General features: G+C 38.0%; 1 protein-coding gene across 11 annotated transcripts in view; it reads left to right on the top strand.

Annotated features, from left to right (window-relative positions):
- Positions 1–23,860, top strand: part of kalrna (kalirin RhoGEF kinase a) — a 713,874-nt gene that overhangs the window by 277,225 nt on the left and 412,789 nt on the right. For all 11 annotated transcript variants that reach the window (XM_043693727.1, XM_043693729.1, XM_043693725.1 and 8 more), the window contains exons 2-5: positions 3,373–3,447; positions 6,081–6,195; positions 14,934–15,126; positions 18,624–19,136. In XM_043693727.1, coding sequence (XP_043549662.1) covers positions 3,373–3,447; positions 6,081–6,195; positions 14,934–15,126; positions 18,624–19,136 — 896 coding nt within the window. The remainder of the gene's footprint in view (positions 1–3,372; positions 3,448–6,080; positions 6,196–14,933; positions 15,127–18,623; positions 19,137–23,860) is intronic.

Below are 23,860 nucleotides of genomic sequence, written 5' to 3'. Positions count from 1 at the left end.
TTGAATATTCAAAGTTGATGAATTATAAAGTTGCTTTTGAGTTGATTTGAACTCTGATATCAATTTTAAATAAATAATACTTGATATAATTGACAAATATATGATTTAACCATTTAATAGTTTTAGTATTGAAAGCCAAATTTACTTGTAGTTAATGGATTTGAACTGAAGATGAAACTTTGCCCTCCACAAGCCATTGACTTGGGCCTACATCCTTCAATAGAATTGCTAACATATTTATATGAATTCTGGTGAGTGTGTGGAGGAGACCCCACTGCACATAGGTTTCATATTGGCACTGAACCAGAGGCAGAAATATGTAAACCATTAGCAGATTTAGTTCTGAAAAAAAGTACAGCTATGGTGTACAATGTTAAAGTATCTTGCTAGAAATAATTGTTTGCTTATGGTGGAAGGTGTAATAGTGCAAAAGTGAATTACATGGAAATATTGAATATATTTGATATTATAATTAAAAATGAAAATAACATTTGCATTTAAGCAGCTTTCTTTCCTACAGTAATATGCTGTTTATTGTGGTTTGATTATGACACAGAATTTACTTTAGTGGTTTTAGAGTAAGGTATTACAAACTGTTTGTTTCTGAGATTGTTGCTTTCTGAAATACTGTGGAGGCAACAGCATTTATGCTATAGTTTGGGGGAGGAGGGTGTGCATTGGGGGTAGTCAGTGTACGGTGCCAGTGAAGAAAAGCTGTTGATAATTCAGTTTAAGTGATCGGAATGTGAGAATGGCAAAACAATGGTGTGTCTCCTGCCAGACTTGAAAGTATAGTAAGTGGCATAGGGAGGAAAGGAGGACATGATAGCAAGCTGAAAGAAATGGAACAAATGTTCACAATTTAAAGGTGTTGAACTCAACATTAAGTCTAGAAGGCTGTAAAGTGCCTAGTCTGAAGATAAGATGCGCTGTGCTTCACCGGAACACTGCAGCATACTGAGGACAGACAAGTGGGCATTTGCCTTTCCAGGTGAAGCAGCATTTCACCTGTACCTCCTCCAATCTTGTGTATTGTATTTGCTGCACCCAATGTGGCCTACTCTACATTCAAGAAACCAAATGCAGACTGGGTGACCGCTTTGCGGAACACCTGTGGTCTGTGCACAAGCAGGACCTCACCTTCCTGTAGCTGGTCATTTAAATTAAGTGTCCTGCTCGCATGCCCACATCTCTGTTCTGAGCATGCTGCAGTGTTCCAGTGAAACACAGCGCAAACTGGAGGAACAGCATCTCATCTTCAGACTAGGCACTTTGCAGCCTTCTGAGCTTAATTTTGAGTTCAATAGCTTTAAATTATGAACATTCCTTCTCTTTGTTTTAGATTGTTATCATGTCTTCCCCTCTTCTCCCCCATCCCCCATCCTTACAAATCTGGCAGGAAACACACCATTGCTGTGTCATTGTCATATTCTGATCACTTAAGCTGAACGATCAACATCTTTTCTTCACCAGCACCCTACACCCACTACTCCCACCGGCGACTGCCTCCAAACTTAAACATAAATGCTGCATTTCAGCTCTGATGAAGAGTCATCTAGACTTGAAACATTAGCTTCCTCTCTCTCCATGAATGCTGACTGACCCACTGTGATCCCCAGCATTTGTTGTCTTCAGATTCCAGCATATGCAGTAATTTATTCCTGCATTTGCTACCAAAGTAAATAACCTCACATTTATCCACATATTATTTCATCTGGGTACATTTGCCCACTCAGCCAACTTCTCTAAATCACCCTGAAGCATTTTCTGCATCTTCTTCATGGTTCACCCTGCCAACCCAGCTTTGTGTCATTTGCAAATTTGGAGTTAGAATATTTAGTTCCCTCATCTAAATCATTAATAAATATATATTATGAATATTGCGATCTAATGGCACTATTCATCAGTAGATTATTCTGGTATCCTGGCCAACAGACCTGTCACAGTCAGTATTTGCTAAATGACTAAATTGCTGTTTAGTCTCATTGTAAAATCTTTCTGTGTATGAAATTGCTGTTGTATATTTTCTCAATGGGTGAATTGATTCAAAGTGATTCACTGTCCACAAAGTATCAGAAACTTTTGTGTGGCGCATGATGAATAATTGTATAAAACCTACTCTTTCATTTAAAGTATGCATTTAAATTTTGAGGGAAAAATTCTCAAGTTGTCAATTTTCTTACTTTGTTGAAGAATTATAGTCATGGAGTCATAGAGATGTACAGCACAAAAATAGACACTTCGGTACAACTCATTCGTGCTGACCAGATATCCTAATCTAATCTAGTCCCATTTGCCAGCACTTGGCCCATATCCCTCTAAACCCTTCCTATTCATCTCCCCATCCAGATGCCTTTTAAATGCTGTAATTGTACCAGCCTGCACCACTTCCTCTGGCAGCTCATTCCATACAAGCACCACCCTCTGTGTGGAAAAAGTTGCTCCTTAGGTTCCTTTTACATTTTTTTCCTCTCACCCTATGCTCTCTACTTCTGGACTCTCTCACCCCAGGAAAAATACCTTGTCTGTTTATCCTATCCATGCCCCTCATGATTTTATAAACCACTATAAGGTCACCCCTCAGCCTGCAACACTCTAGGGAAAACAGACCCAGCCTATTCAGCCTCTCCCTCTAATTCAAACCCTCCAACCTTGGCAACATCATTGTAAATATTTTCTAAACTCTTTCAAGTTGACCAACATCCTTATGATAGGAAGGAGACCAAAATTGAATGCTCCTGCGTAGATTTCTGCCTCTGTTTAGTTTTAAGTAGATAAGTACTGTTGGTAAGTTAAGGACTTCTTATGTAGCTACAAGTCTTTGCTTTAATAGAATTCATCTGATATGGGACAATCCTTGGTTAAGAGCTGCTCTGCAAAGCCCAGGAGACATGTCATCCGACTGGAAATAGAACGGACATAGTCTGCTGAAAGAGATGCTTGTGGAGTGTTCGACAGCTGTTTATAGATTTTTTAATACAATTTCTTTTCAGGATTGTTTGAGAGCAGCTTTTCATCTTTTTGTTTTTGGGTTTTATTCCAACCATAAAAAAAATGGTTCCTTATCAGTCTTGGAAAAAATACACCCTGAAATCAATAGTTTTTAGCAAGGGAGTGCTCAAGGAACACTTTCTTGATACTATTAGGTGTTCACATCCAGCTGTATAAAATATCAGTCTCGTGAGTACTTTGGATGTCTGTTCAAGTATGGATTAATCTGTACTCAAAGTAGTCTATTAAACAGGAAGTCTGTGTGATGCACAAGGGGTTTAGTTCTTCCTGTTAATCAATTTTACCTGGAGTCGTATTCATCTTCAGTGACTATATTTTGAAGATTTCCAAAGTAGATAATTACAAATGTTTGTTTTGCAGGACCTTTCAGAAATGATGGATTAAAAGTATCTGATGTGATGCCTATAATGAAGGAAAAGGTAGCCTTTGTTTCAGGTGAGTATAGATATACTAAATTAACAGTTTATACAGCTTAGACTTCAGAGAAATTGAGAATAAGCTGATCTAATAACTGAGCTCTTTCCCAGTGACTAGTTAAGCTGTACAGACCAGAAATGTCACAGGACTGATTTCAGTGGGTGGTAATCAGAGTGATAGAAATTGCATCGGTGCTTATGGAGGAAGCAAAATCTTCCAGGATTCTCTTGCCGCATTGCTGCCTAGCAAGCTCTGCCTAGAATGTAAACATCAATTAATGTCGGCATTAACCTCAGTTATGATGCTTTCCATAATTGAATAAAAAGTTCAGTTGCTTCTCATATTATTTCTCCACTTTTCGTGAATGAAAAAAGATAAAGAGGTGTTTATCATTAACATTGTATTCGAAACAGTACTGTCCCGTACAGGACTTATTAGGCTTTGCTCAGAATCAAACCCATTATCCTCAGTGTTTCCAGCTAGACCTGCTTGATAAAATCACAGCATTATTAGCTCCTTCTAGAGAAAGGTAACTCACCTCAAAGGAGTAGGGAGGAAAGTCCATTTCTATTTGGAATTGCTGATATGGCCATTTTATGTTAGTAATAATAAAATACCACCCAAGTTTGCTGTGTTTTCCAAACATTGATCTATAATAAATTCAAATTTATTAAGGAGGACCCAGCTGTTTGAGCCTGACAGAAGTACACCCACAAAGGGCAATATTTATAATTTCCAACAAACCCTCATCTGGTGCCTGAGTTTCAAAGAGATTCCACTGACTGCTTCAGGGTGGCCAAGCTTAAGAGAGACACTATAACCTTGCAATAATGCATTGAAAGAACAATACTTTTCAGTTTATAACTTTACTTTCATTTTATCAACTACCAGCTGCAAATCACTAGCTATGTCTGATTTTATTCTTACAACGGATTGGGGCTTCACTTGCAAAGCTGGTATATGTTGCCCTTTCCTAATTGCCATGGGCTGACAGGCCCTCTAGACCATTTCACAGGGTGGATAAGAGACAACCCCATTGCTGTGGGGCTGAAAGTCCCTAAAGGATATCAGAGAACCAGATGGGATTTTTATGACAATTGGTAATGGTGCCGTGGCATCTGCCAGCAATCCCAGAATTTCATGTCATGGTAACAGTGTAAAATGCTAGGATTAAAATGGTATTTTAAAATTTAAAAGGGCACCAACCAGAGGGATAGTAGTCTTAAACACTGCATAAGTTGTCATTTTGATCAAAATTATGCCATCAGTGATTGTTTTAGAGCAAGTTGGGGAAATACCTGCATAAAACAGTAGTAGAATAACCCCTAAAAGGGAACTATAGAAGAAACCTGCCCGTTATTATGCAATTGTCAGCAATGGAGAACAATGATGGCAGGGCAAACTGGTCGTGAGCTTTGTTAGCTGAAGGCCTTTCTTAAAATGTGCCTGACAACTGACACAACTAAGCTATTCATAAGCAGATAAGGAATAGGAAACTAGAAGCGGGAGTAAATCATGTGGCCTTTTGGGCCTATTTTGCCAAATCCAATGATGGCCAAAATTTTTATTTTTCATCCATGACCTATATCCCTTGATTTACTGAGAGACAAAAAAAAACTGTCTGTCTCAAGCTTATGTTTGGTCACAGATGGAACATTCACAACAGTTTGGGGTACAGAATTCCAAAGATTCACAACTCTTTAAGTGAATGAGTTTCTCCTTGTAACTGTTCTAAATGATCAACCTCCTTATCCTGAGACTGTTTGAGTGTACAACACAGCAGTATGTTCAACACACAGTCTTTTATTGATGATGTCTGCTTACAATTTTTGTGTCTTATGGAAGAGGTCACATGACTACAACAGATGAGGAGGGACATTTCATTTCAAACAAGACCGGTGCTTTTTGTGTTCCAGAAGTCCCAGTATGTGGAAGCAACCTCAAAGCATCAACCATGTCAAGCCCATTTAGAATCTTGAATAGTTCAATGAGATCACCTCTCATTCTTCTAAACTCCAGAAAATATAAACCCAAGTTAAACAGCCTCTCATCATAGAATAAGGAGCCAATTTACTAAAGTTTTGTTGTACTGCCTCCAATGCTAGTATTTCTTTCTTTAATTTGTAGACCACAACTTCAAATCTTCACACAGATTTGAAGTTGTGGTCTCACCAAAGCCCTGCACAGTTGTAGCAAGGCTTTCTTAGATTTGTACTGGCAAAATGGCTAACATACCATTTGCTTGCTATACCAATAAGCTAACTTTGTGTTCCTTGTGTAAATGCATCCAAGAAGTGTTGAACATTAACATTTCAAAGTTTCATGCCTTTTAGAAAATATTCTGCTTTTCTGTTCTTATTAGCAAAGAAGTGAATTCATAAGGGAATGACATTACTGAGGATGTGGGATGAAGTACTTTACCTGGATTTGCAGTTAGGAAGGCTAGGTTTCAGCTGGCAGGAGCCTCAGCACTCTTACAGAATCTGTTCAGCCTGATATCTTTACAGAGCTGAGAAACTGGGGAGGCATTGTTTCTGAATTCCAGTACACACAAGAAAACATGCAATGAATTTAAACAAATTCTTCATCAATTGTAAATCCATACTGAATTAATTTAAAGGCTTACGTCAATACATATAATTTCATTGCAGGAGGACGTGATAAAAGAGGTGGCCCAATCTTAACATTCCCAGCTCGGAGTAATCATGATAGAATAAAACAAGAGGATCTCCGGCAACTTGTCACATATTTAGCAAGTGTGCCCAGGTAAAGCACCAAATTTGTGTTTAAAACATTTTAGGGACAAACTTATGAGAATTTTGTTCTTAGAAATACAAAATTTTTTGTGTTAAATATTATTTAAGTATAGGTAGAATTCAATATATATTTTTCATATTTAGCTGGAACTAGCAACATAGGATAAAAGCTCATGGTTTTGAGGTAGTATTAGCATGAATAGAAAATTGGCTAATTAACAGAAATAGATAAATGGATCACTTTCGAGTTGGAAACTGGACATAGTTGGCCACTGCACAGATCAGTGTTGGGGTCTCAACTATATTAACTTTGATGAAGGGAGCCACATATATTCTGGCCAGATTTGCTGGTGGTAGAAAGGTAGGCAAGAAATCAGGTTATGAGAAGGAGGATTCAAAGAGTCTGCAATGAGAATATTAAAAAAGTGGAAAAAATTTGTAAAATTCAATGTGAGGTTATTTTGTAAGAATAATACAAAAGTAGCATATTTATTTAAATGGAGGGGAGCTGCAGAATACTGATTGATGGGATTTGGATGCCCTTGCATATGAAGCACAAGACATTAGCATACAGAAACAGCAAGCAATTAAGAAAGCAAATGGACTGCTGGTCTTTATTGCAACAGTGACAGCGTATAAAAATCAGTAATCTTTGATACAACTGTACAGGGTGCTAGTGAGACTGCAACTAGATAGAACTTCCTTATTAAAGGTGTCAGTTCAGAGAAGGTACATTTGTTTGATTTCTGGTATCAATGGGATTTTCCTGTGAGCAAAGTTTGGTTCTTTCCTCATTCAAGTTTATCTGCAAAGGGGGTGATTGTAATGAAAGTTGTAAGATTCTGAGGGCTTTTATAGCACACCTGCTAAGGGAATGTTTTCCCGACAGTAAGATTTTTTTAGATCAGTTGTGGAATCAAGGGCAATGAGGGGGCCGGGCCGGACAGTGGAATTAGGCTAGAATCAAATCAGCCATGATCTTATTGAATGGAAGAAAGGTTTGAAGGGAGAGGTAGCTAACTTTTATTCATTTTTCTCATGTTGTAATGAGCCGAGCTGTGATGTTATCCATGGTTTCATAGCCTGCTGATGTTCACTGCTTGGTTTTACTAATTAATAAGGTCACTTGAACATCATAACAGAGACCATTCTTTATAACAAACTCAAGAAAAATGCTTAAATTAAAGACAAGTACAAGAAAAAATGAGAAAGTGTGGCAGAGAGTGGCAAAACAAAAGTGACATAAAACCGGGGAAAACCTTATCTGGTTGTATTTTTTTGTTCAGGATTTCAAGTACTGCAGACAATATTATTGATTAAAGATGATGCCTAATTCATCACCCTGACAGACGTAACTTGATCCTTACCATTCAAACTGGTAGTCATTAATTAAACATCTCCAATCAATTACAGTTGTACTCTACAACAGTTCATTTCTCTGTGACCTACTATGTGAAAGTACGAGATAAAACTAAGCCTGTAGTGTCTAGCAGTAGAACAGCAGGATTTATACTGATCAATCATCATTTGTGTTGTTCTGGAAACACTGAAGGTAACAATTACTTCTTTTGAAGTTTGACATGTAGATTACAGATCATTAAGTCAATGATTTGCAGGTGATGTCAGAAATACTGGTACCTGACTATGATATGATATACTGTGTAATAGTGTCACACAATATCATGTTATAACTGGAGTGAAACTATCCCTATTGATGGAGAGGTTGTGAACCAAAGGAACCAATGCTTTTTTATTCATAGAATTCCTGCAGTGGGGAAACAGGCCATTTGGCCCACAATGATCCTCCGAAGAGTATCCTACACAGACCCATTCACCTACCCTATTGCTCTACATTTCCCCTGACTAACGCACCTTACCTACACATCCCTGAACACTGTGGACAATTTAGTATGGCCAATTCGCCTAATCTGCACATCTTTGGACTGTGGGAGGAAACTGGAGCATCCGGAGGAAACCCATGCAGACACGGGGAGAATGTGCAAACTCTACACAGCCTGTCACCTGGATCCTAGCACTGTGAGGCAGCAGTGCTAACCACTGAGCCACTGTGCCATCCTGCTGACATGAAGAAAATCCTTTTACACGCTAAGCAGTTAGGATGTGGCATACACTGCTTGAGAGTGTGGTAGAGGTTAATTCATTTATGGTTTTATAAGGGAATTCGATGGTGAACTGAAGAGAAACAAATTTGAAGAAAATGGCAGAGGTGTGTCTCAGATTGTGTTAATCATGCTTACACAGACATATAGGGCTGAATAGCCTCCTTTTGTACTGTGAATGGTCTATAATTGTTGAGTGTCATTTCAGTCCAGTTTTATTTAGAATTAACTTATTGCAATCACACATTTGCAGAACAAGAACAGATTTTCATTGTCACAGTATACACCATTATGCATTTTAGTTTCTCATTTATTGAAGAAGTCAGACTTTCTTCATGTTGATGATTAAAAGAATAGCTGTCAGTAGAAAGTTGCAATATGTGTTTCTGTTCAGTATTGTTGTTGCGGAGCAGTTGGAGACTCTGGTCACTGACAAACAGCTACTGTGTACGTGAGTTTTATAATACAGTTTACTGGAAGAATGGGGACTTTATTTAAAGGACGTTTATGGCTCCAGTGACTCTTTGATTCAAACAGCATAAACCTGAAACTTGCAAGCATAAAATCACAAAGAGGAATATCCTTTATTTCAGATTTCCAGTATCTTTAATATTTTGCTGTTATTTGAGTCTTTAATCTGTTTTCAGTAGCCATGGTACATTATCCTGAACAATCTTTTTGAAATATTGCCAATTGTACATTCCACACAACTGTATTGAGTTCTTTCTCATTTATAGGACATTTATCCAAGAAAATATTCAGATCTGATTTTCATTGTATGTTGGATTGTATTTGGAAGCAGAGATGCTCTCTAGTAGTAATAATAAGAACAATACATTTCAACAGCACAATAACCAAAGGCATTCATCCATAATCATGGGGAAAGGGCTACCTGCTGAGCTTCATTCTTTGAGTGGTGATATTTTCCCTGAATGAGATGTTCATTTCAAAAAAGTATGATTTCTACCATTTATTTGTGTTGGTACTTTGAATCAAGAAATACATTTTCACCTATATTTAGCTTGATGCTGTTGCATATGTGTAACACATAGCATATTAATAGTTGTAACAAAATCATTATTATGCCAATGAATATTGAAGTCAGAATATATTAGGCACATTATTTTAAAAAGTTCCCATTACTGTTGATAGAAATGCACCACTGTTGAAAAAGAAGTTATAAATTGTGCTTAATTTTCCTTGAAAGCAGCTTTTGAAAATGTTCAATAATGGAGGGAGAAATCTGTTCTGAAGGTTGCTGACTGATCTTTCAACTTTGGTTGAGGTAAAACCTGCCAGTATCAGAATGAAGTTGAAACTTTATTGCTGGAACAGCACAGCAGGTCAGGCAGCATCTAGGGAACAGAAGATTCGACGTTTCGGGCACATGCCCTTCTTCAGGAAGGGCATGTGCCCGAAACGTCGAATCTTCTGTTCCCTAGATGCTGCCTGACCTGCTGTGCTGTTCCAGCAATAAAGTTTCAACTTTGATCTCCAGCATCTGCAGACCTCACTTTCTCCTCGAAGTATCAGAATGAACGCTAGTTATAAACACCCACTGTTTTTGCATTGATGTCAAAGCATTTTTACCTAAGATAAGGTACAAAGTATCACCCTGGAGATTACATCACTCACAAAATGGGAAATATGATTTGCACACCAATCCAAGTGATCTTTTGCAATCTGAGATTCAGACTCCACCTTAAATTATGGGAATAAGGACATTTGATTGCCTGAGAACAAGTTCTGCTGAGGCTTCTCCAGGGCTTATAGGGTGGAAATCCCAGGTAATAAGTTCAGATTGGTTACAGGTTGGAAATGTTTTTAAACATATTTTTATGGCTCCTGTTTGGTTTTTGGTGGCACTTGTTTTGGTCTCGCTATCTCATTTATCAGGTGATGCAGTCTTGTTTTAGCAATACCTTGTGTGTTTGTGTTGACATATTGAGTATTTGAATTCACACTTAAGTAGAATTCAAAGAATTGATTGGTATCCTCAATAATTATAAACCTTGTTTTAAACGTAATGCCACAACACACAAGAGAAACATTATTTAAACAGTATTTGAATTGTCAGAAGACAATTGGCAAAAGTTAACAAAAAAATCATTTTTTTCAGAATAACTAAAAAACTCCTACACACAAAAAGCCATTACCCAAAACATACCTTCCACATCTTTGGGTTGTGGTGAGGATGGTGGGGAGGAGAAGGTCAATAGGTACATGCTATACAATTTGCATCTCGGGAAACAGAAAAGATTATGGGATAAGGGTGAAGTGGGAAGGAAGGAAGATTATATACAAACACTCATCTTCAGTGGTTTCAGCCTTACTCATTTCATGGCTTCAGTCTTGGTCACAACAATGTAGTTTGCTTTTCAACTCTTCCTCATTTACAGTTTTAATGGAGAAGCGGGGAAGGATGGAAAAAGCAAGAGTGAGGCAGAATTTGAGATACTTATCTGTAAGACACTATTGCATCTCCTACAAATAGTAGAGACTATTATAGGGACCCTACAAATATAAGGTCAGACTGTTCAGGAGCAATGTTTGGAAGCACTTTCACACACAAAGGTTGGTAGATATTTAGAAATCTCTTCCAGAATCAACATTGCTATGTTAGTTGTTAAATTTAAATCTGAGATAGACACATTTTTATCAAGCATAGGTTTTAATGGATTTGGGCCAAAGGCAGACAAATAAGTCCACAGATCAACCATGATATCACTGAGTGGCAAAATATGCTTGATGGGCTGAATGGCCCACTCACCCAAAAATAAAATCATTACCTGGATTTATGCTTTAATACACCTATTATTCATGACAAGAAGCTTGTCATGATGCTATACTTCCCAGTATATATGTGTTTGACCTTTGATTCAGTGCATAGCCTCAAGCAAGTTTTTCAGGAAATGATTTGCTGCTGTTGTACTAAGGGTTCATGGCACTGTGGTGAAGCTCCTTTCATGGCTGCTAACTCTTTGAACTGAGTGATGACTGGCTGCACATCTGGAGCTTGTGCCTGGCAGGCAGCTGGGTATCAGCTCCTTAATGCCACCTCTGTGAAGTTAGGAATGGTAAGGCTATTGCCTGGCAAGTGCTGCTTTCTAGTGAAAGGCAGCCATCTGCAAGTAATCCCTAGCTGTCACTGTTTCACAGGACCGTGGATCTGCGTGTGCCTCTAATAGCTGCTGCTAAGATCTTCAAAAACTTTGAAATTTCAGCCTCCAGGACTAAAGGCTCGAATGGAAGTTGATACTTCTGTGACAGAGAGGACTGAGCCATTACATGCTGTCTTAAAGACACCAACAAAAGTAGCTTCTCTGATTCAACATTAAGTCACTCATTTAACTTCCTTTTTCATTTTTTTGTCCTTAGTGTCACTGTCTTGTACCTTTTAGAACAACTTCTCCAGGTTGTCACTCAACAGCCCACCTTTTCAACCTATCCTGATTTAACATTCATTTCCTCTAAAACCCCATTATTGTCTTGAAAACTAGAAGTGAAGTGGATGCCCCTTAGTTCCAAAAGACTATTTTTTGAAACAGAGTATAATACAGATGAATGTGGTCATGGGTTTGGAAGGTGCTGACTAAATATCTTTGGTGAAATTCTACAGTGCTTCTTGTAGGTGGTACTCACTGCTGCTACTGAGCAGTGGTGGTGGGGAATGAATGTTTGTGGATGTGGTTTCATTCAAGCAGGCTAACTTGTCCTGGATGATATCAGGATTCTTGAATGTTGAGCAGGTGTTTGCTTGATAGCACTGTCGATGATACATTTTATCACTTTGCTGATGATTGAGAGTAGACTGATGGAGCGGCAATTGGCCAAGTTGGATTTGTCCTGCTTTGTGTGTAGAGGAAATACCTGAGTGATTTTCCACATTAGCAGGTAGATGCCAATGTTAGAGCTAAACTGGAACAGCTAAGCTCGGGATATGGCAAGTTCTATGGCACCTCTCTAGCTGGTAATACCTGGCTGTTCTCTCTGAAAGGAAGCCCGCATTTAGGAAGAAGAAATGATTCCACAATTTTATACTCTATGTTCTAAATTCCATCAGAACTGAGGGAGGGTATGAAATATGTCTAAGGATGGATTTGGGTCAGGGTGACATAACCTTTCCTGAATCCATCTAACATGCACCACTATCGAAGATGACAAATCAAAACAGCCACTGAGGAACTTGTAGCAAGAGTATTGAGAGTGAATTAATGTTTTCTTATGCCATTATGTTTTGTTTTGGATTCAAGACTTTTTTTGTGTGGAAAATTTCCGTAAAATGTCTGAGAGGTTTGCAGTCTTGTTTCCCCAGGGAGAATTCCTCTGCTAATGATATTGGACGATGAATGAGAGAGGGCACCAGTAGAGAAGTTCAGAAACTAGGCTTATATCTAAGCATCACAAGACATCCTAAATCTCCTGTTCCTCTGATTACAAGAGAGTAGAAACCCAAAAGATCCAAAATCTTCCTTGAGCTTTTGTGTAATGAGGTAATAGTTTACCCCAGACACCCTGGAAGAACATTGCATTATCTTACAGAGAGCATTTCAGACTTTGTGAAGAAACAGGAAGTGGTCATTACTGCACAGAGTTTGTCTGACACTAGCTAATTCCAAGAGAAATGTGTGAGCTGTGGCAGGTCAGTCAGTTTGCTTCAATAAAGACACATCTTTAATGACTTGTTTGCCTGAGAAACTAGGTTCATTACACTTGACACTAAAAAAGACAATTGAACAAACAGGCCATTAATTTTGGTCAAATAACAGTATCTGGAAGACTGCTTAGAGTTGCATTCAAGTGCCTATCAGTCACTACTGTAAAGTAAATGATTTTGTCAAGTGAAAAGGTCTTCACTCTGTTAACATCCAATTAGTGTGTAATTGCATTTTAATACCCACAATGTAGGGAACTGCCATGATTCATTTGTCCTTTGGCAATCTTGTGTCTTTATTCTGTTTCAGAATCAAGTAGTAAAGTAGTTTGTTTTGGAAACAAGGCATATCCACGTCTCTTCTAGTTTCCAAAACTATTGCAGAGAACCACCGGTGAAACTTAACGATGCAAGATCCTTAACATTGAGCACAGCTCTAGTATGTTGAAGGGAATGCCCAGATATCTAAATAGGTCTGGAGGCTCTTTCAGTATGCTCCCAATATTGTCTTGTATGTTATGGTGCCATGTCCTCTGTAATTTCAATCCTCAGAAAGTCATGTATATTGATAATATGTAAGAGAGGTTCAAGTCAGAACCTGAGCCAAGAAATCAGTTGTGCACACAATAAAGCTGGTGTCAAGGATAATTGCTGGGAGAAAGTTGCAAGAAACCTTAGTTGGTCTCAATCAGGAAGCGGGGCACGAGAGAGAGTGTTCATGATGCCATTTGGTTCGGAGTTTAATTTTGGTCTTCAAGATGATGCTGGAATAATGAATGGTTTCAGAACAGAGAGTAATGTCCAGAAACACTTGTTGTGGAGAAAGTGGGTACTGCAGATGCTGGAGATTAGAGTCAAGATTAGATTCCTGCTCCTCGGATGCTGTCTGACAGCATCCGAGGAGCAGGAATATTGACATTTTGGGCAAAAGCCCTTCATCAGGAACACTTGTTATGGTCCAGCCATGACAAGTGAGGTTGAGATGGTAGTGTTTCTGGGTCAGCAAGTGTAACGAGCTGCTGGGTATAAAGTGTAGGGAAACAAATAAAATGATGCATGGGGAGAAATTTGAGTGAAGGTGAGAAGGTGGTAAACAATGAGGATATTTAAGTGAAATAAGCTGAGCTCCTTGAAGGAGGAGAAGGTGCCAGAGGAATTTGGAGAGACACCAAAATGGGAATTCGTAATAAGAATGTGACCACAATCAAGGTAACTTTAAACTTAGGAGCTTAGAAATAGGGTTTCTCAAATTAGTAAGAGGAAAAGTAGATAGGTGCCAGAAAGTGTTTTCTCTCATAAAGAATGTAAAACCTTGAATTTCACCTGCAAATAAGACATTGAAGCAAAAAATGTAGGAAAAGTTGAAGACTTAATTGAGTGTTTGAAAAAGAAATGGATGTTAGGATTATTGTGAAAGGGGCGAACCAACATATGCCAAATGGTTTTCATCATCATTTTCTAATTTGATCATTGGACTTGCAGTATTTGAGCCCCACATATTCTGAGTATGCCACCTCATTTGTCTTCTATTCTATTTATCTTCTCTTGAGGGTTGGTTAGCTCAGTTAGTTGAATGGTTGGTTTGTGATGCAGAGTGAAGTTAACAGCATGGATTCAACTTCCGCATTGGCTGAGGTTACCAAAAAGTTCCAGTTACTCAACCTCTCCCTTCATCTGAGGCGTGGTGACCCTCAAATTAAGCCATCACCAGTCATCTTGCTCAAATGAGAAGCAGCCTATGGTCTTGTGACTTTATTTTTACTTTTATACATTATGTATTTAAATATTCATATGCATATGCACACATCTATGTAGATATAAAACATATACTTTTTGATAGCATTATGTTATATCATATGCAATAATATATAATACTTCCATTTAGAAGGAATCATTGGACTGAATAGACTCTCTTTGCTGAATAATGTCATATATATGGATCATTCCAGTAAAATCCTCTTTACATTTTAACAGTGAAGATGTGAGTAAAAGAGGATTTACTGTTATCATCGATATGAGAGGTTCCAAGTGGGATTTGATCAAGCCTCTACTTAAAACTCTCCAGGAATCTTTCCCTGCTGATATCCATGTTGCACTGATTATTAAACCAGATAACTTCTGGCAGAAGCAAAAAACCAACTTTGGGAGTTCAAAATTTATATTTGAGGTAAGCATTATACTTAAAATTATATGCTCAAACAAATGAAGGATAAGCTGTTGATTATTGATGTTTTTATTAACAGTTTATTTTTGCAATAAATATGGCAATGCAATGTTTTTAAAGCAAGGGAGGAATTAAATAATAGAGGCCAGGTGCAGGCGAGTAAAGACTTCAAAATAGCAGGCATGTGTTCATTGATAAAGGTAGAGGCAGGCACCTATTGCACTGTTTAAAATAATAACTCTTCCCTCAAGTCAGAGAATCTTGAACACTGAGACAAATTGTCAGTTTCATTGAGATTGTCTAAGAAGCTTCCCTTTTTGCCCTTCCAAATGAAAACAGCAGATTGAAAACAATGACATATAGTAGTGGCCCGAACTTAATTCCTATTTGTTCCGAGCAACAAGTGATCTGGTGGAATAAATGCAGACTAAACAATAAAATAGGTCAAGTTTCATTTCCAGAGCTGCAGGAGATGTTTGTTCACGTCACCACTTACCTGCACAAAATATGGCAGAGTTAGAGTTAAAGCTGTGTCTGCTGCTGTAATTTAGGGAAATGCAGTGGCTGATATACACATCAAATGATCACTATTAATTATATAACCATTGTTTTTAATTTGTAACCAGGGTTTCACTTGAGCCCACAAGAAAAATCACAGTTAAAATTGTGGCTACTTGTTCATACATTTATGCTTATAACATACAATTTTGTAAAATATAAAATCCCTAAAGTTTGGCTCTAGGCCTATCCTTCACCACCTTGCTTTCTGGTGTAGCAGAGAACAGCTGCCAAAAGGGATGTTTGGTTAAGAATAAGTATTTAGACAAAAAAAACTACAATTTCTCATATGAATTGTGGAAAATGAAGGAAGTCGTATAAGTGTTAGAATAGGGACACCATTTGGTATTCTCAGAGTCTGAACAGTATGAAAAGTAGAACAAATGAATGGCTAAGTGGACATGGGTTATGCTCCTATCATAAAGGAAATAAGGTATAATCTTGGTGTTGACATTTCTTACAAGAAGTGAAATCAGAAGTTAAGTATTTTGTAAGCTGGATTTGCATCACTTCAATTGAAATGAAAGTTTGCAAATTCTATTGGTGTCCTTTTGTGAAATTTACAGGAAAGATGATCTGTTAAATAGATCTGAGACATGATCAGAAAGTGATAGATTGGAAAAGACTATGTACTACATCACAGATATTACTGAATTGTACAGATGATTGCTGAAATTCAGTTTCAAATTACTGGATTGTGCCTGTTTGGATAAACATGTTTCTAACTGGAAAATGGTTCTTGGAAAGGGAGCTCCTGTTGACTCTGGTTATATTGTGCCTTGAAAGAATTTCTGGAGAAATTATTTCTATCAGCCTTACTGGAACAAATACAACTTAAAACAAACACCATCGTAAGAGAAAAAGTATTACGAATGTTAGTGGAATTTAAGGCTGACAAGTCCCCTGGATCTAATCACCTGCATCCAAGCACCTTAAAAGAAGCAATGCAAAGATAATGGATGCATTGGTTGTATTCTTCCAGTACTCCCTTGTTTCCAGGAAATTGGAAAATTATAAATGTACCACTCTGTTTAAAAAAAGTGTGGAGACAGAAAACAGGACACTATAGTTCAGTTAACCAAGCATCTGAAAAAAATGCTCAAATCCATTATTAAAAATGTATTACAGGACATTTAGAATACCATAATACAATGATAAAAATTACATAACACCAAGTTATAGTCCAACAGGTTTAATTGGAAGCACTAGCTTTCGGTTGCACTCCACAACCACCTGATGTAGGAGCAGTGCTGCGAAAGCTAATGCTTCCAATTAAACCTGTTGGACTATAACCTGGTATTGTGCAATTTTTAACTTTGTACACCCCAGTCCAATACCGACATCTCCAAATCATAATAAAATGAGGCAGAGTCAACTGTCATTCTAAAAGGAAAATCATGTTTGACAAATTTATTACAGTTCTTTGAGGATGTAAAAAAATTGGTGGAAAAAGGGGAAGCAGTATACATGGTGTATTTGGATACCACACAAGATAGGAACTGCAGAGCATTAGTGAGACTACGCTTAGGATACAAACATATTATTAATCCTGACCCAGTCCTGCACCTTGATTGACAGATTTTGAAATGGTCCAGTTCCTTGCCGCACTTATCAATAAAAGATAGAAGATGAGCTGTTACTGCAGAAGATAGAATTGGAACATTGAAACAGTATTAATGGGCAAATTAATCTCAAGATTGCCAAAGCAAATGTTATTAGGTGCTTATTCCATGATTTGAAGTATTATTGTTTGTAATGAACCACCTAAAACTGAAAAACAGCAACCTCAAAATGACACATGATGCAGAGAATTCTAAAGAAGAGGATGAAAATAATTACATTTACCAACAAATTATACTGCTCACAAGTGTTTTAGTCCTATGTTGAATGTATTAGTCATGGTCTCCTTTAACTCTACACTGCTAGATAGTGTTTGTACTTTGATAATACATTGGAACAAATTTGTTGAAATGTTACCTTGACTTTTTAGGTAGGTTAAGAAAGTATTACCTGCTTTAGGTTTGATATTGACAATATATTGAAATCAGTAAAGACAATTATAGATCCATGTAAAATAACTAGGGCAAACCATTGTATTAATCCCAATATATTCTCCAGTGAGTCATCTGTATTACTGAATAAGCTTTGTATGGAAAAAACACAAATAAAACTTGATATCAGGTACGATAGTCAGTTATTTTTATAAAGCCAGTGGATCTCGTCTGTGCAGTCAGGACTTTATTGAATCTCCTTAACAGTCATGTGGCCTATTAAATAGACACAACTTAAAATGAGATTGCAGGGTAATTAAATTATGTTTACAATGTATAATTCTGTAAATAAATATGAAAGTGTCTAAAGATTGGCTTCCGTTCCATCTTTCATTAAATTACTTTTTAGAATGGATCACACAAACCATAGTAAGATAAATGAGCAGGCAGCCTGCTTTTTCTGTCTTGCTTAAGAGATTAGCTAGGTCACCGGGGAATTCCCTTCATCTTTGAATTGTGTCATGGGAACTTTTAAGGGCATAAGGGCCGAAGGAGCATAGGCTTGCAGTACATTTGCGACAGTTAAGCACTCTTGACAGTGCAGCACTTTCTCATTGTACGAGAGTGTCAGCCTTGACTGTGTGCTTAAGTTTCCATAGTGGGGTTTGAGCATTTGACCTTCGGTTGAGAATACAACTTCACAATCAAGGCTGACAGTTCAAAAATAAAAATAAAAATCCAGCTAAGTCAATTTTTAAAAAAATAATGGTAATGTAAATAAGTGAGTTAAAGTCTAATATTCTATCCCTGCTGGATCTGTGTCAGAAATCTTGGGGTGTGGGGGTTGAGGGGTATGGAGAGTGGATAAACTGTTCTTGCTCCTGTAAATTTAAGATTTTCCAGTATTAATGCTGAAATGCTGATTCTAAAACAGTGGGATATCTTTTTCAGACAAGTATGGTATCTGTAGAAGGACTTTCTAAGTTGGTGGATCCTTCCCAATTGACTGAAGAATTTGATGGTACACTGGAGTATAATCACGATGAATGGATTGACCTTCGACTGGCCTTGGAAGAATTCATAAGCAGTGCTGTGCATTTGTTATCCAGACTGGAAGACCTGCAGGAGATGTTGGCAAGGAAAGAGTTTCCCCTGGATGTTGAAGGTTCTAGAAAATTAATTGATGAACATACACAATTGAAGAAAAAGGTTATCAAAGCCCCGGTGGAGGAACTGGACCATGAGGGACAAAGATTGCTGCAGTGTATAAGGTGCAGTGATGGTTTTTCTGGAAAGAATTGCATATCTGGCAGTGCAGATTTTCAAAGCGTTGTGCCAAAGATCACCAGTCTACTGGATAAACTACACTCAACTAGACAGCATTTGCATCAAATGTGGCATGTTCGGAAACTGAAGCTAGATCAATGCTTCCAACTTCGGCTGTTTGAGCAAGATGCAGAAAAGGTAAGATTTCATCCATGTAGTAGTTAACTTAATGTGCTTGTTAGAAGTTTAATATGAATTAACTTGATTCTCATCCATCTCTTTTCTCTTATATAATATCAAACAGAATTCACTTTCAAGGAATCACATGCAATTTCTAAACTGAATAAACTGCAAATGGTACTTTACATTGAGTTTCAACAAAAATTGAAATGTGATCAAGTTTTCTTGTGACTTTATTCAATATTGTTTGAAATTTTCATCCATTTTCACTTGGTAATTGAATACCAGAACAATTATTGTTTAAAAACTTATAGAGTTGTGGTATATATTTGTTTCACATGGCTGGAGAGCAGTTAGCTGTTGAGGTTTACAATCCATCCAACAGCTTCAACTGATTCAATGTGAATGGTTAAGATGCTATAAGGGATCAATCTATCAGGGCTGGCATTCAGTATATGCAGGATGGTCTGACATGAATGATCACAGTCACAATTTGAGCTTTTCCTCAAGTTCCACCTGTGGAGCAAGTGGCCAAATTCTCTCTGGCCTGTCTTCAAGTGGTTGAGGGTTGTCCATATTTTCCATGGAAGATTGGCTCTTGAGCCTTCATCACTAAAGTCAGCTTCCTCTTTGTGGTCAACCAGGAGGTGTGCCATTAAGAGGAGTGTCGGTCATCAGTTGTACGATGTGATGTTGTTTCCAGTACGGGTGACATGACTTGAGGCCCTGTGTCAGTGGAGGTGCTTTGTTCGCTGTCAGCCACTGGTTTTCTTTAAGGAAGATATTTTCCCTGTGAATATTGTGAGGTTCAATGTGTCTTGTTTTCTCCCAGTACACACCAGTACATTACTAAATCAAAGTTATTATTCACTCTAAACCATGAGCCCAATTGTTTCATTCACATCCCTCCAAATGCAAAGCTGTTGAAGACATCAGGACCGGCGCTACAGGTGATGGATGTTGCTAGGCTCAGCTTTCTGTAAAGCTATGCTTGTAAGATTGCTGTCAATTCTAGAACATCCCTAGACTAGATGCACATACCTTTCAGAACCTCTGTTTGTAGACTGAGTGACCTTTCCTCAATACACAACCAGTTTGTTCTGGGCTTGCAAGCTTCTGTAACAAACAATTCTATATTTAAAACAAAATCCCTGCCCATTGTCAGTGATGATCCCAGAATACTTTTCTCCTGCAAACTGTTGGCTTATACTCTAGAGAAGGCTATTTGGGACTGAGGGCAGTATTTAAGACATGGTCCATATATCTTGAGGAGTAGGTCAGAGCAAATAGATTTCGGTACAAATTCTAAATGATCTTATGTCCCTTTTTGTTGCTTGGTTAAAAAAATTAAAAAGGTTTCTTTTTGAAATAAAAGTGCTTGACACATGAATGTTTCTGGCATATTTATGCCAATTTTAGTTGCCTGAGAATGAGGTGTTGATGAATTAGCTTCTTGAGTGTTATTACAGTGATGCTGATGAAGTCAAATAACTATCTTGTTGGATGCTTAAATGGACATCAGCTTTCCTTCCCAGAGAACATTAATAAACGATCTAATTTCTATGACAATGCAATAATTTCATGGTTGTTTTCACGTTTACTTTTTATAAACCAGCATCATATTTCCAGTATTTTTAACTGAATGCAAATTTTCAGAATAATAAATTCAGATTTATTGATTATTAATGCTGAAACCTAACCAATACCCAGCTGTAGTTATGCTGTAAAGTGTGAGTGTTTCTAAGTAGGGCTTAGTAAATGTACTTAAGATTTATTCAGTGGTTATTTTTAATTAACTTTCTCAGACATCTTAAGACAAATCTCTAGGGTGGCCTTCTGGACTAGAGATAGGATGCTATCACTGCACCTCAAGACCTATTGAGTAATTTGTTCTTTTAAACGACCTGTACAAAGATGTTATTACAAGACTTGAACATGGGCCTCCTGATTGAGAGGTTGAGATGCTACCACTGCATCACAAGAGCCTGAAGATTTATAGAGTTGATATTAATAATCAAATTTTCCAGATATGTTATGTCACACCTCTGGAGCAAGTCTGACTTAAATGCTGCTGCACCACAGGAACCCTAAGATTTATTGAGTGTAGGTTTTTTGAATCAATCTGTTCAGCGATATTATTCTATGCCTCTGGAGCAGGTGGGAGTTGAACCCAAGTCTGTTGGCTCAGAGTTAGGGACACTACCACTGTGCCACAAGACCCCTAGAGAAAATTGGCAAATTGATACCACTGAATAGACATTAAGTTCAAATGGCATTGAACATTATTTCCATTAATTTTCCCCTGAATTTCTCACATGACAATTAAACATTGGTAGATGTAATCCACAAATAATTTTCATGGTCCTCAACAATAAAGACGTTTTAATTATTTCTCTTTGACATTATAATGTTGTCAGAATTCAAAACTAAAACCAAAAATAATCAATTTATTCCACCTTGCCAGCTAAAATCTTAAGCCCTAAATTCCCATGGTTTTACTGATGATACAAGAGATTCACTTTCTTGATTATAAATTTAAGATGATGGAAGGCTCAGCCATAGACATTCGCAAATCATGATTAAATGCGACATTTTAAAAAAAGATACATTTCATTGCTTGGGTTAAGGTCCACTCAATCGGCACCTTATCCATACAGTTTAGATCAGGAAATAAGCTCAATTCTTTTGGAGCATCTTAAGACAAGGGGCTGGATTTTGTATGCCTTTACTGGATTGTTGTTGGTGAAGGAGCATGTAAAGTAGGTCAGCTAGCACACCCACTAACTTCTTACTTGTTCCTGAGCTCAGCGCCATAATTCGCAAAGTCGGCAGCTATCAAAATCTGCAGCTTGCCCATCATATGTAAATAAGTAACTAAAGGTCATTTAGGTATTTGACTACCCTATTGACCTGAATAATATGCTGCCTGTACCAAATTATGTTGGTATGGCCAGTCAAGCAGCAGTGTTCAGACTGTTCCTTCTGTTCTACATAAAAAATAGCAAGACGGAAGCAGGTTCACCTCTTTGGGGTGAAGCCTCATTCCTTGAGGGATGCCAAGTGTGTATCAGGTGCACCTGCCCAAAGATGGCGCTGACCCAGTCCTTCATTTTGTATTGCCTGCCCTGCAAAACTGGGTCCCTTACACACTCCTTTGCCTTTCCTTAGACTCTAGGGTCTGTTTTAAAAACTTGGGATTGACCTTTCTGTGCAGCCATTATCCTCTCCAGGCTTCTTCCTGCAATCCAGGCAGTGCTGGGGTTGATGTAGCTGCTGGTCAGTCAGATTGACTAAGCTCTTCAGGCAAGACTTCCTCCCACTGAGAGGCAGAATGCCATTGTTCATGAATTTATCTTCCTTTCAGCGTGCTATAGCTGTCAGCATCTAGCCATTTTTCTCGAGGCTTTGTATAGGTCGTTTGCTTTTCTCTCTCTGTCCATCTCCCTTAAGCCTTCCCATCCCCACCATCACCAACCAGTTAAACGCAGCCCAAGTTTGCTGTTGTTTCACACTGAATGCTGGAAATGCAACTATTGGTGTGCCTAACTCTTTCTTTGCGGTTTGAACATATTGTGTACTTTTACTTTTTTTTGTATTTTTGTATAAACCTTTATTTCACTAATACACCTGGGAGGAAATTGGCGTATGTAAGCAGTACAAAAACAGCTTGTAGCAAATTGGCAGCTGATGTATCATTGTGTGCCTTCTTTCCACTGGAATTCACAGAACAGTAGTTCAAATCCTTTTTGGAAACTTATTTCCTGGTCTCACTGTCATTTTTACTTGATTTGAGATAATAATCTTGGCAATATTTTGCAAGAAAATATAAATTAAGAACTGCCAGAGTGTATAACAGGTTGCCAATGTGTTGCAATTCTTTTTTGTGTTGTTTTAATTGACTATTTTGCTTATTGCTGAAATGGATATCAAAGCAATTACAATGGTGCTGAAAGTTACAACTGATAAACTTGGGAGGAGGAAATACTTCTCCCTTTTCTAACAGTGAGGCATTACTTGGATTAGGAGAGCAAATTTATGAGGGTGCAAAATCTTGATGCCTGATGATACCTTAAGGTGTGTACTCACTATCCCTAATATCTAAAGACTCATCTTTATAGGCAAATACATTTACTCCTATGTGGCACAGCACCCTTGTCTTTGACATCTCAGCTTCACTGCAGAGCCAGTGACAGCTAGACCATCTGGAGCAGGCTGATTCACAGACAACTTCACAGAATTCATGGGCACTCCGACAGTTGTAAAGGTCACTAAAATCTGAATGCGCAATAGGATCCTTCCAGACCACCCTAAGGGACGTGTGTTAAATGAGACAGTCTGCAAGTCAGACCTATATAAAAGCAAGTGATTGTTTCCCAGAGGCAGCACCAGAATCACTTTCTCAGTGGAAAGGAGACACCAGCTAAAATGTGCACAGAACCGTTACTGCCTATCATGTCACCAGGGAGTCCAGACTATTGTAGATAAAAACCCATGTGGCTATCAGGACTTCTCATAGCAAAATAAATGAATATATCATTAGGAAAGGGTATCACCTGACAAATGAACCTTGTTCTACTTCTATTGATCCTTGACTAAAGCCACTATATTCTGGATTTTCCACAGGCTGTAGCCAAGTTAACAAGAAGGTGTCGTGCATTTTCATAGGCTATCCTGTGCAAAATACAGGGCTCTAAGCTCCAAGGAGGCCCACAGTTTTGGGATTAAAAGTCAAGGCTACTGTA

The sequence above is a fragment of the Chiloscyllium plagiosum genome, chromosome 7, assembly GCF_004010195.1.
Source record: "Chiloscyllium plagiosum isolate BGI_BamShark_2017 chromosome 7, ASM401019v2, whole genome shotgun sequence".
Taxonomy (NCBI): Eukaryota; Metazoa; Chordata; class Chondrichthyes; order Orectolobiformes; family Hemiscylliidae; genus Chiloscyllium; species Chiloscyllium plagiosum.
This window is presented reverse-complemented; position numbering and strand designations above follow the sequence as displayed.